Here is a 13,258-nt window from a genome sequence, read left to right on the forward strand (position 1 = left end):
TGGGGCACCTCTGCAAAAACCTCTGTGCATGGGGAAATGATGGAGGGATGCTCCTTCCAGCAAGAGCCTGGCAGAGCCTTGGATAAGGTGACCAAACCTCCATCAGCTCCACACCACCATGTCCCAGCCTTGGGATTGCAGCCTAAATCTCCTGTTTATGTAATTGATTGCTATTTAATAAACATTGCCAAGTCTCTTTTAAAAATAAATTAGGCGGATGCCCGTACTTTGCAACCATTATCCTATGCAAATTAAAGTCTGATTAATTTATTTTAAAACATATTTACTGAGAGGAGCCAAATGTATAAATCTATTATAGAGTTGTTAACCTCGATAAATATGTCTTAAATAACTTGGTGCCAAAGCCAGTTAACATACAGTAACTCTCTCATTAGATCTGCAATAAATCCCTGGAGGAGACAGTTAATTTCAAGCATGACTAAATTACCCGGAACATGGCAATTAAACATTCACCCTACGTTATGGATCTCCCGCAAGACCCCATCCTTCACAGGAAACCGTACTTTGGGGATCAAAACTGTCAAGATGTTGACAGATGGCCGTGATTGACATATGAGAACATGAGAACATAAGATGAGCCTGTAGGATCAGGCTAGTGGCCCGCCTAGTCCATCATCCTGATCTCACAGTGGCCGACCAGATACCTGTGGGAAGCCTGCAGTCTGGACACGAACACAACAACACTTGCAATTCCTAGCAACCGGTTTCCAGAGGCCCATTGTACTACTGCCTCTGACAGTGGGGGCAGAACACAGCCATCTTGGCTAGTAGTCATCATGCAAACTTAATACCTTCTCTCTCTCTTTCCCTTCCTCTATCCAAAGCCCATCCTGTACTGAGGAATTCACACCACTTCCTACCAAGGGGAAGAAGAAAAAGAAGAAATCTACGCGGAAGAAGAGAAGGAGGTGAGTGGAAATCCATCACTGGCTTCTTTCCGCACCAGTGTCAGGCAGCCGAGGAACCAACCCCCACGGCAGGTTGCCAGGAATGGATAAGACAATGAAAAGTCCTTACCAACTGCTTTTTATTCAGTATTTACAGAGAGAGGCTTGGGAATGCAGAATAATAGCATTGCCCCAATTAAGTCTCCATCCCCTCCCTCTCTCCCACTTCCTCATACGTCATTGCTACAGGTGCTGAGAAGTGCCCTCTGCTTTTGAGCTCTTTGCTCTCCTACTGTTAATGCTCGCCGGGTTCTGGGAGAGGGGGGGCCCTGGAATGCTTTCTAAAGAAGCTGTGTCCATCAGCTATCCCCCCTCTGGTGCTTCTTCTTCCTCCTCTCCCATTCTTTCCCAGCTTTCCCCCTCATCTGCCTCTGAGCTGTGACCTCCCTCAAACCCCTGCTGTGATTCTGAACAGTCACCTTCTTCTCTGGAAGGGTCAGGCTGGGGAGGTGGTCTCCACCATTCCCCCTCTGCCCAGTCCCTAACACCTGGGGGTATAAAGGATAAGGCAGTCTCTCAAGTAGCCTGTGATTTGAGGTTTAGGCCTAATGCCACCAAGTGTATCACACAGCCACAGTTGCCAGGGAGCCATGATGGGTTGCCAATAGGGATCTCAGAGATTACGGGTTTCCCAAAGGCCTCTGGTTGGGTACCTGTGAGAACGGAACAGTGGGCTAGGTGCTCCTTTGGCCTGATCCAGCAAGAGGGTGTTGCAGGGGGGTTGGACTAGATGACCCTCAGGGGGTCCCTTCCAACCTTACAATTCTAAGATTCTGTGACTTCTCCCTAGGTCTCCGTCCTGCAGCCCCTCCCCACTGAAGAAGAAGAAGAAAAAGAAGAGCTCGAAGAAAAGAAAAAGAAACAGGCAAGTCTGCTGTGCTCCCACTCCTGAAGGCCTGCCAAATTTCCTCCTACTCAAGAGGATTCCACTGTACCGGTGGTTCCAGATTTGGGGAGAGATGTTATTGGTCCTTCTGCTCACCACTGCCTGCTCACTTGCCTCCTACCCCTGGCCCCAATCCCACTGTGGCCAGGAGGGAAAGGCAGGGGAGACTAGGCAGTTAGGGTGGACCTGTGGGAATGTTCAGGGTGGCAGGAGAGGATATACTGTTTATTAATATCCTTCCTAACTTCCGCTAGCAAGTTCCTTTACTTAAAAGAGTGCATTCCCCTTTAAAAAGGAGAAAACTAATTGCAAACTCGCGCGAGTTTCTTAAGACAATACGCAATTCAATCTGGCTTGTCCAGATTGAAATGTGTTCTAATATTTTCCTGGTAAGGCCCCTTGAATCCCGCCTAAAAGAAAAAAGACCCCACAGTCTTATTAGTAAGCAATAAAAAGCAAGTTTACTCACGATCAGGCAGAGCACAGTGTGATCCCTGAAGGCAGGCTTAAGGCTTAAAGTTACAAGCATATACAGTGGTACCTCGGGTTACAGATGCTTCAAGTTACAGGTGCTTCAGGTTACAGACTCCGCTAACCCAGAAATAGTACCTTGGGTTGAGAACTTTGCTTCAGGATGAGAACAGAAATCGAGCAGCAGCGGCGCGGCAGCAGCGGGAAGCCCCATTAGCTAAAGTGGTGCTTCAGGTTAAGAACAGTTTCAGGTTAAGAACAGACTTCCGGAACGAATTAAGTTCTTAACCCGAGGTACCACTGTACAAACAGGTTTACCCCATATGTGGGCTGACCTAGCAACTGCAGTTAGCAGTCCGGCAGTTCACAGGATGAAAGGGAGATGGAAAAGGGAGAGAATGGCAGGATGCCTTGGCCTTTTACCAGGTCTGAAAAGGTCGCGCCCACCCACTAGTCATATGCAAGGAAGGATGCTCCAGGCCAGGAGGAGGAACAGGAAGTTTTGACTGGCTGGACCAAACATTCCCTTGCATGTCCACTCTAGGAAAACAAGGAATGTTGTACTTGACTGCTTTCAGTGGATTACGTCCCACAGGACCATCCCACCAACCTCAGCCAGACACCCCCCCACACGCATCTATCTTCTTGCTTTCTCTGCTGTCCAGAGGGTGATGGAGCTGCCTGGCAGCTTCCTGTGCCTTAGCCTTAAAACGGGAACCCAACTGAATCTCTCTATTGTCCCTAGGTTTGGCAAACTTTTATAAGTCGCCAGGAACGGTCATGGAGCCAAGATAAAATATGAGCTGCCTTGCTTGGTTCATTTTTCCTTTTTTTAAATTAGTATGATTTGCAAATATAGCAAACAGAACATCAAGCTGAAATACATCATGGAAAAGTCATAAGCTCAAGAGGAGTAAAAAAATACATTTTTAAAAGAACTTAAAAACTAATGAATAGCATAAAATATATTCCATGTTGGGATGCAAGTTTCGTACTGATACAAAATAAATTCTTATAGGTTTGGGGGGACCCTCTTTCCTAAACCTTAGATATTAATAAATGGTAAGATTTTGATGATTTGGGATGGGAAGGAAGAAGTGCAAGCTGCAGAGGAATGGACTAGCCTATGCAAAATGACCTGGCCAAGCTAGGGCCAGGAAGAAACAATACAGGGCCCTTGAGGGCCATTAGCAATGTGAGGGAAGTCCCTCTTTGCCCTGAGGTGTGAACAGAGACTGCGGATTTGGAAGGTTTCCAGGATAACTGGGTGTGAGGTGACAGAAAAAGAGAGTTTCTTAGCAAGGTGTTCTGCAGGGAAGAAGAAAGGAGAAGAAGGAATGGGATCCATCTTGGGCAGGCTGGCTGCTTGCTGGCTGGGAGAGAGACCTTGGACTCCAAGGCTACACTGCTGTGGGGTACAAGCCCCTCTTGAAATAAGCATGCTATAAGATCGGGACTCCCTCCATGCAGACCGAAGGTGTAAATCGGGGAATAAACCTTATTTCTTAAAGCTACAGCGGTCTCTGCTGTGTCTCAGTTCTCCAAAGGAACACAGATCCTGGGTGAGTTCCCGGAACCTCATGGCCTCTTGCCACTGCTCGGCAGAGAAAGGGGGCGGCCCCCAACTTTTGTAACACTATTAAGTATTCATAAATAGAGATAAAATCATATTTAGGAGGAATGTGCCAACCATGAGATCAAGTTCCTTCCAAAGTTTCCCACTTCCCCCAGCGTAAGAAAAAGCCACATATTTGGTAAGTTAAAAATTGGTTTACTTACAAACTCTCCAAAGGTCTTGTTCATGTGCTATTCCATACATCTGCACAGGCAGCAAAACTTAGCTTAGTTACAAAGTGGTAAAAGTTTCTAAATTATTAGTATAGGAACACAAGAGTGGCTGATGAGAGCCATGCGGCTGAACTGGAGGAACCAGCTCAAACTTCTTCACAAGTTCAGCTTCTTAAGTCGACTGGTAAGGCTTGGTAACCTTCTGCCTCCCAGGGTGAGAGGAAGTGACCTCAGCTAAGCCGGGCAGGATAGCTTACTCTATTCCATTAACCCTTTCAAGAATTAATTAGGCCTAAGTATGTTGGTTATCTGAGGTTGGTTTTCCCACAAAATGTTTGCTGATTCTGCCCGTGATGCTCTTGCCTGGTTTAATCATTTATATTTTAATATTAATATTTTGCATTTTATGTTCCAGGTTTTCTTCAAAGAAGAGAAGACACAGGTAAGGATAGTGAGGGCTTTGGGGGGAAAAACTTGCCTAAACTGTCTGGAATAATTCTAGAATCACAGGCTGAACCAGCTCACCAGTGGTCAGTGGAAGTTAACCATTTTGGTTCAACCAGATCTAATGGAGAAGGCCCCTAGTTGCTGATCCTAGTTTCAGCATTCTTCCACTGCTCCTGCCAAAGGACCATTTTGGGTAATGATCTGATGCCACAGCATGTTAGCTTTTGTAAGAAATTCATCTTTATTGTGGCAGAACCCGCACTTTGGGACTCCCTGTGCATTGACATTGGGGTAAAAACGTTTTTGTTTAGATAAGCCCACCCAAAACAGTGTTTCCCCAGTGTTTTAATGCCTTTTTTTAGTTCACCACTTGTTTCAGGTTTTTTTTAAAAGAGTTCCAAATCATGGGTAGGCAAACTAAGGCCCGGGGGCTGGATCCGGCCCAATCGCCTTCTAAATCTGGCCCACGGATGGTCCGGGAATCAGCATGTTTTTACATGAGTAGAATGTGCGCTTTTATTCAAAATGCATCTCTGGGTTATTTGTGGGGCCTGCCTGGTGTTTTTACATGAGTAGAATGTGTGCTTTTATTTAAAAATGCATTTCTGGGTTATTTGTGGGTCATAGGAATTTGTTCATTTTTATTTTTATTTTCAAAATATAGTCTGGCCCCCAACAAGGTTTGAGGGACAGTAGACCAGCCCCCTGCTGAAAATGTTTGCTGACCCCTGTTCCAAATAGTTGTTTTTAATTGTTCTTATTGCTAATTTTATGGTTTTACTGCTCTGAGGGTATGGGTTTGCTTGTTTTTGAGGGGGGATGTTTACCATCAATAGTATATAAATTGTGTGAAATAAAAATAAATTTATAAACGAGCACGGTGGCGCTCCTACAGGCTTACATGCCCCCGTTGAACTTTTACCAGCTCTCTAAATCGAATGGTCAGTTGCCCGTTCATTAGCTTATACTCTTTCCCTCCCCACCCTCTTATTTAGTTCCCCCAGCCCCAAAGGCAAAAGGAAGGAAGGAAGAAAACACAAGAAACAGTAAGTGGAGGCAGTCGCTATGAATGCACCAGCGTTCGTGGTTGATTTGGGCATGCATGCAAATTGGTGCGTACATTGGTGGGTGGGTGTCGTTGGCTCAAGCAAGCTCTTAAGCTTAAAAAAAAAAAAAAAGGAGAGGTAGTCATGTTGTCCCAAAAGAAAAATCCATATTATAGCAATAAAATCGTACCTCGGGTCGCAAACGTGATCCGTGCAGGAGGCACATTCGCAACCCACAGTGTTTGCAGCCTGAAGCGCCGCGTCTGCGCACATGCGTGATGTGATTTGGCGCTTCTGTGCATGTCATTTTGCATGATAAAGGCTGTTCTCCAACTGGAGCGCTCGCAGTCCAGTGTTTCCCAATTGTCGGTGTTTATACTACATTTTTAAAGATTTGCCTTGAGACAGTCTTTAAACCTCTTTTGTTGACCACCAGCACCACACTTTCCATTTTTAAGTTCGGAATAGAGTAGTTGCTTTGGAAGACGATCATCAGGCCTCCGCACAATATGACCAGTCCAATGAAGTTGATGCTGAAGAATCATTGCTTCAACACTGGTGATCTTTGCTTCTTCCAGTACACTGGTATAAGTTCGCCTGTCTTCCCAAGTGACGTGTAAAATTTTTCGGAGACTCCGTTGATGGAATCTTTCAAGGAGTTGGAGATGGCGTTTATAAGTGTTAATAGCAGAGGGTGGAGCTGAACTGCTTCTATCTCAAAGGCAATGCCACTGCCACCTGCCAGCTTGGTTCAATGACTTTGTGGGTGTGTGGCCCCAAGGCCGTCTTAAGCATAGCCAGCACCATGGTGCAAAGCTCCCTCCGCTCCCCCCCCCCCATTTCCCAGAGTTTTTTAGGGAGGACGGCACTGCTGGCGGGGCTGGAGGAGGTGGGCAGTGGCTGAAGGGCGGCTCCTTCCGTGGGGAAGAGGTGGAGGCTGGATGTGGTGGCTCCTGGCTCAGCTGGCCACTTCGTGCCACAGTGGCCACAGCAGACAGAGGCTCCGGGCACGGCCCTGCTTCAGCGCAGCATGGCGGAGACGGGCGAAGGTGGCAAGCTGATGCCGGGAGGCACCGCATCCAGCCTCTGCCTCTTCCCTAGTGCCCTCCAGAACTTGGTGCCTTGGTGCCCCGAGCCACTAGCCTCTATGGGTAAGACGCCCCTGGTGGCCCCCACAATTACCGTATTTTTCACTCCATAAGACGCACTTTTTCCCTCCTAAAAAGTATGGGGAAATGTATGTGCATCTTATGGAGCGAATGCAGGGGGGAGGCAGGCAGGAAAAGCCCCCAAGAGCCACACACAAGCTCAGTGATGGGCTGTCAGTGATGGGCTGCCCTTCTCCTTCCTCGGGGAAAAGCCCCCAAGAGCCACACACACACTCCACGCGGCTCATGAAAGGGAGCACTGAGCAGAGCCTCGGATGCATACAGGCTCTGCTCAGCGCTCCCTTTTATTCTTGAACCCCCCCCCCCTCTAAAAACTAGGTGTGCCTTATGGTCAGGTGTGCCTTATGGAGCGAAAAATACAACATATTACCGTATTGGCCTGAATATAAGCCACACTTTCCCCCCAAATTCCGATCGTGAAAAGTTAAAGATGGCTTATATTCGCGACCTTACTGTATGCAGCCAGGAGCATGGGGCAAACAGCGCCAGGAGCATGGCAAAGCAGCTCCCGCCCTGTGCGTAGTTCCCCTGTCCTCTCCCCCAAGGCCGGGAAGGGAGAGAGCGAGGAAGGGGAAAGGCAGCTAGCAACACAGCTCAGCTCCCCGCCCAGTATGCAGCCAGGAGCAGCGAGGAAGGGAGCGGCTTATATTCGGGTATTTTTTTTCACCACTCCAATTTTAAAGGTGCTGCTTATATTCGGGTGCGGCTTATATTCGGGCCAATACGGTACACCCACAGCCCCCTGGAGTTGGCTTCTATAGCTGTGTGACTGTGCTGGGCTCCTTCAGGAGGAAAAGCAGACCGAAAAATGGTTTTATTTGGTTCACAAAACTTATATACCGCTTACTTGACAGATGACCACTAAAGCACTGGGGAATTTCAGTCCTCCCCTAGAGAATATGGGGCAAAGTGGCCAACTCCGTTTCTGTGAACTTTGGGTACAACTGTGGATCCAGCTGTAATATTGTTTGACATTATTTTAATACTGAAGGAATCAATGGGCTTATTCTGTTCAACATTCCTCTTTCAACCCATTCCTTGCTCATCAATACGAACTAACAGCAGGGTCTCATTCAACATTAAGTGAGATGATGATGATGATTATTATTATTATTTATACCCCGCCCATCTGGCTGAGTTTCCCCAGCCACTCTGGGCGGCTTCCAATCAAGTGTTAAAAACAATACAGCATTAAATATTAAAAACTTCCCTAAACAGGGCTGCCTATTTCCTTCACATCTGAAGGGAGCTGCTTATTTCCTTCACATCTGAAGGGAGGGTATTCCACAGGGTGGTTGCCACTACCGAGAAGGCCCTCTGCCTGGTTCCCTGTAACCTCACTTCTTGCAATGAGGGAACCGCCAGAAGGCCCTTGGTGCTGGATCTCAGTGTCCGGGCTGAACGATGGGGGTGGAGACGCTCCTTCAGGTATACAGGTATACAGATGAAAAGGAGAGGAGATATGAGAGCCATCTTCAAATATCTGGAGGGCTGTCACATGGGAGATGGAGCAAGCTTGTTTTCTGCTGCTCTGGTGGGTAGCACCCAAACCATAGGTTTCAAATGACAAGAAAGGCGATTCTGATGAAACATTCAGAAGAATTTTCTGGTGGTAAGAGCTGTTCAGTGGTGGAATTCTTTTGCTGCAATTGCAGGGGTTGTGTCAGAGCAAGTCTCTCTCTGACAGCAGACACAGAAAGACAGAGCAGTTATCCGCAGGAATATGAACTTTCTACACACAGAGACACAAGGAGAAGGAACACAGAAGCTAAGCTCAGATAGTGACACAGACACAGGAATACAGGGAGTGCCATCTCCCAAATCTCGTATAATCACAAGATTAGCCGAGAAGCGCAAAATTAACAGGAAGAGAAAGTGGGGTTTTTCCTGTTGGGGGAGAAGGGGGAGGAGCTCAGTTCTGGCAACGCTTTCGTCAGAGGATGACTGAATTAGCTGAGCTCCAACCGGGGCTTTGTAATGGACAATAAATCTGAAATAATTAACTACTGGAGTCATCTCATGTGTATGGGGGAGAGACCCCAAGCCTGACAGGTTGGACCCAATAGCCCTTGAAGGGCTCTACAACTCTACAGTTCTATGATTCTACAAAATCTTTCAGAAAAGATTTTTTTCAGGGGGGAAATTGAGTATAGATAGATTAGATTAGATTAGATTAGATTAGATAGATGATAGATAGATGATAGATAGATAGAGAGAGAGAGAGAGAGAGAGAGAGAGAGAGAGATAGATAGATAGATAGAGATAGATAGATGATAGATATAGATAGATGATAGATAGATAGATAGATAGATAGATAGATAGATAGATAGATGATAGATAGATAGATAGAGAGACAGACAGAGAGAGGGAGAGATACAGTGGTACCTCAGGTTACATACGCTTCAGGTTACATACACTTCAGATTACAGACTCCCCTAACACAGAAATAGTACCTCAGGTTAAGAACTTTGCTTCAGGATGAGAACAGCAATCGTGCTCCGGCGGCGCGGCAGCAGCAGGAGGCCCCATTAGCTAAAGTGGTGCTTCAGGAAAACACCTCTGGAACGAATTAAGTACTTAACCCGAGTACCACTGTATATAAAACCACTTTCCAGAGGTGTTTTCAATCAAATCCCTTTCTTCCCACATTTCTGCTGCCTGTAAATATTGTGGAGCAGCTGCGGCAGAAATTCCCCTTGCAGGGGTCAAGTATGGAGGCTCACACCAAATTCTCAATTGGTCAAACATTGTTCAGTACAGGACAGAGTTCTAAGAGTCTGCCAGAGCATTTCCCTTAGGACACACCCTATATGGCCAAATATACATCTTTTTGCCACCCCACCCCAGCACCACACCATCTTGCATACAACCACAGTCCTTACTCAACCCAATTTTGTTAGTGTACATATTAGAACCCTTCTTGTACCCTATAAGGAGTTGTTTTCCAATTTACTGCAGCGTTCTGCCATTAGGTTCCTCCTTAGCTGGTTCTTACAAGTTTTGCAGTCAGGTCGGATTCTTGCGTACATGACACTGGGCTCGCTGATAAACCAATTTGACAGAAATTCCATGTCACAGCCTTCCGTAAACAGATGCCATCCAGTTGTTGTTGGATTATAACTCCCATGGGCCCCAGCCAGCAGGGCCAGTGGTCAAGGACGAGGTGAATTATAGTCTGACAACCAGGTTAGGGTAGGTCATTGCAGAGGTTTTAGGAAAGCTGTTTTCATTTAGCCCTATGACTGATGAGCGGGCATTTGCCAGCTGTATTTTCTGGCTACATCTCCCAATGCTCCATGGACCTTTCAAAGACGGCTTCCCACCTGCAGGTGAATGTTAAGGTGTTCTGTTTTTCTGTCTTCTTTTTCAAAAGCTCTCGCAGTCAGTCACAGAAATCCCAACGCCGCCGCCATCGCCGCTGCCGCTCTGGCTCAGAGAGCACAAATTCCCTCACAGAGAGCTGTGGAAGCAGGTAAGAATCTTACCTGGGAATTATTATTTTTTTGTCTAAAACCCTGGAGAGCTGCTGCCAGTCAGTGCTGACAATACTGAGCTAGATGGACCAGCAGTCTAACTCAGTGCAAGGCAGCTTCCTGTCTACCTATGTCTTAAGGCATAGGAGGTTTTCAACCTTTCTGGGTCCATGACTCCCTGAACCAACCACATTCTTCCTTCAGCACCCTTGTGGGGCTCAGGAGCCCAGTTATGTCACCCCTTGCCTGCAGAGCTGGCAGCCTCTCAGCCTTTTTCAAACACCCTCCCTTGTGAAGTCTTCCCTCAGCCTCCTCTCTCCTCTCCTTGGGAGTCTTCCTGGCAGCCACTGCTGCTATCCCGGGTCTTCGATCTGCCCCCCCACGCCCCAAAGAGAGGTGCCTCCTCACACTGCCCCACAGTGGCCTGGGAAGCACCCCCTGGCCAGCCCCAGAGGCACCATTCACCTGCGGAGCTTGTAGCCAGGGCTGCTGCAACAAACAGCTACGCAAGCCTTTGGGAAGCAAAGACATGAGAGGGCATCAGAGGAGGGAGGGAAGGAAAGAGGGACAGTGTTGTCCACAGCACCCCTGACTATTATCCAAGGCACCATAGGATGCCAGGGCACACTGGTTGAAAACCACTGTCTTAAGGAAAGGGCCAGTGGCACCTCTATGTAAGGTTGGAAGAGAACTCTGTATGAAATCCTCTTTATTCAAGGAGACGGTATACAATTCAGCAACCCTTCCCAGTAGGTCTTGTCCCTATGGAGCAGTTGCCAGGACTGAAGGTCCCTGCTGTTATGTACTGAGTTGAATAGGATCCAAAATGCAGCAGTCTGATTGGTCCTAGAACAATAGGATTCAGAATGCAGCAGTCTGATTGGTCCTACAACAATAGGATTCAGAATGCAGCAGTCTGATTGGTCCTACAACAATAGGATTCAGAATGCAGCAGTCTGATTGGTCCACAGGAGCCACCCAATCCAGCTTCAGGTGGAAGGGAATCGCCAACCTGATTGGCCTACGGGAGAATCCCAGAATTAGCCAATCACGTGGGGCCCATTGTGTAAATAATGTACAGTGGTGCCTCGCAAGACAAAAAGAATCCGTTCCACGATTCTCTTTGTCTAGCGGTTTTTTCGTCTTGCGAAGCAAGCCCATTGACGGCTTAGCAGATTAGTGCTATTAGCGGTTTAGCGGCTTTTAGCGGCTTTTAGTGGCTTATCGGCTTAGCGGATAAGCGGATAAGTGGCTTAGCGGCTTAGAAAAAGGGGGGGAGGGGGGGAAACCCGCAGGAACTCGCAAGACATTTTCATCTTGCGAAGCAAGCCCATAGGAAATTTGTTTTGCGAAGCACCTCCAAAACGGAAAACTCTTTCGTCTAGCGAGTTTTCCGTCTTGCGAGGCATTCGTCTTGCGGGGCACCACTGTATATAAAGCAGACATTCTGGGGGAACTTCCATTCCTCCCCACCACTATGAGCATGAAATCCACTCTCGACTCCAAGTATATTTCACCTGCCTTCCACCCCTTCAAAGGCTCCTTCTCTCCCAGATGTTTCCCAAGCAGTCTCAAACTGTGTCTGCTCACCTCTAGCCTCTGTTCTGCTCTCCTCATTATTTTGCGTGTTCTGGGAGACCAGCTGAAGGGGAGCTTGTCGCAGCAGGAAAGGGAGACTCCTTGGACTCTTCGGCAGTCTCTTGACACACACACACCCCTCTGCTTCAGCCTCGGAGTCTGAACTGCTCCCTGTCACAGGCTCCTCCTGCTCACTAAACCCTGTTGCCCCTTCGGCATCCGGCACCTTCTCCCAATCTTTTCCCTTTGACCTCTCCTCAGTGTCCCACCACCAATCCCCTGGCTCTGAACCTTCCTCCTCTGGAGGTTCCCTCGGGGGTTCCCTGGCTAGCGCCTCCCACAATTCTTCTTCGTCCTGACGCTATGAGGCATCTTCCTAAGTAGGAGCCACCACCCCCTTTGTCCCTCCAGGCCGGGAGCCAGATCACGGGAGGAAGGCCGCAAAGCGAGATGGAAACACTCCCGGCACTCTTTGAAGAGCCTTCGAAAGCCCGATGGCACTACAGAGCTGACCACCACTCCTTTCCCCGGCTGCACCCCCCAGAACGACGGCTTGCTCCCCACCACGGAAGCTGTAAGTATCCCCCTATCTGCTTTGCCCCTCGGTTTAAGGCCCCGAGGATCCGTTATGCAATGTTTATGACTCAATTACAGGCATGTTATACTAAAAGTCGGTTTGAAAGCTCGATGCATTATTAACGGCGTGGCTCTCTGATGTATGTAGAGCGTGCAGTTTTTTGCACAGAGGGTGGGGAGAAAGGGAGGGCAGAGGATGGGATGGGGGCGGAGGAAGACGAGAGATTGCTTAGGCTGTAGCCCATGAATAATACAGGGGAGACATTTACCAAGGCAGTGGCCTCCAGCGATGATATTTCACACGGGTGTCTCTGTAGCATGCCTCTTCCGCTCCGTGGATTTGCTGCCTCTTGCACCCAGGCGGTTCGGTCCTCGGAGGCACGCAAAATTAAACCTGTTTTTTAAAAAAAGCAACATTTGCCTTGAATCGGGTGGGAGCGGAGGTGCAGGGGGGCAAGAGACGAAGGGGGATGCTGGAGGACTCTCGACAAACAGGCCCCGTGGCTGCTCCCATGGATGCTAATAGACGCCTTGCGAGCATCAGAGGAGAAAATGGGCAGCCGGCTCCCGGGGGCATCCTTCCTCTGAACGCACAGACGTAACAGGGCTGGCTTGGGCACAGCAATCGCTGTGAGCTCAAGGCCGGGTTTGTTTGTGCTCAAGGCCTGCCTGGATGCATCTACTTCTGGCACCAAGACTTGCCTTTCCTCCACCTCCAAGCCAGACAGAGGAGCTGCCATGCAGTGTTAATTTAATGTGCCTGATTTTCTGCTAGGATCCCTTTTTTATAAAAAGCAAGCAAACAAACGTTCCTGTGTAGGTGTTAGAGCAGGAGTGGGGAACCCTTTTCAGCCAA

General features: G+C 48.1%; 1 protein-coding gene across 1 annotated transcript in view; it reads left to right on the forward strand.

Moving 5' to 3' along the window:
* Positions 1-13,258, forward strand: part of SRRM4 (serine/arginine repetitive matrix 4) — a 128,053-nt gene that overhangs the window by 88,535 nt on the left and 26,260 nt on the right. The window contains exons 3-8 of the mRNA XM_081841924.1: positions 846-929; positions 1,759-1,833; positions 4,529-4,555; positions 5,556-5,606; positions 10,149-10,247; positions 12,238-12,400. Of these exons, the coding sequence (XP_081698050.1) occupies positions 846-929; positions 1,759-1,833; positions 4,529-4,555; positions 5,556-5,606; positions 10,149-10,247; positions 12,238-12,400 (499 nt within the window). The remainder of the gene's footprint in view (positions 1-845; positions 930-1,758; positions 1,834-4,528; positions 4,556-5,555; positions 5,607-10,148; positions 10,248-12,237; positions 12,401-13,258) is intronic.

This window comes from Podarcis erhardii (assembly GCF_964252035.2).
Source record: "Podarcis erhardii genome assembly, chromosome: 15".
In the NCBI taxonomy this organism is placed as follows: Eukaryota; Metazoa; Chordata; class Lepidosauria; order Squamata; family Lacertidae; genus Podarcis; species Podarcis erhardii.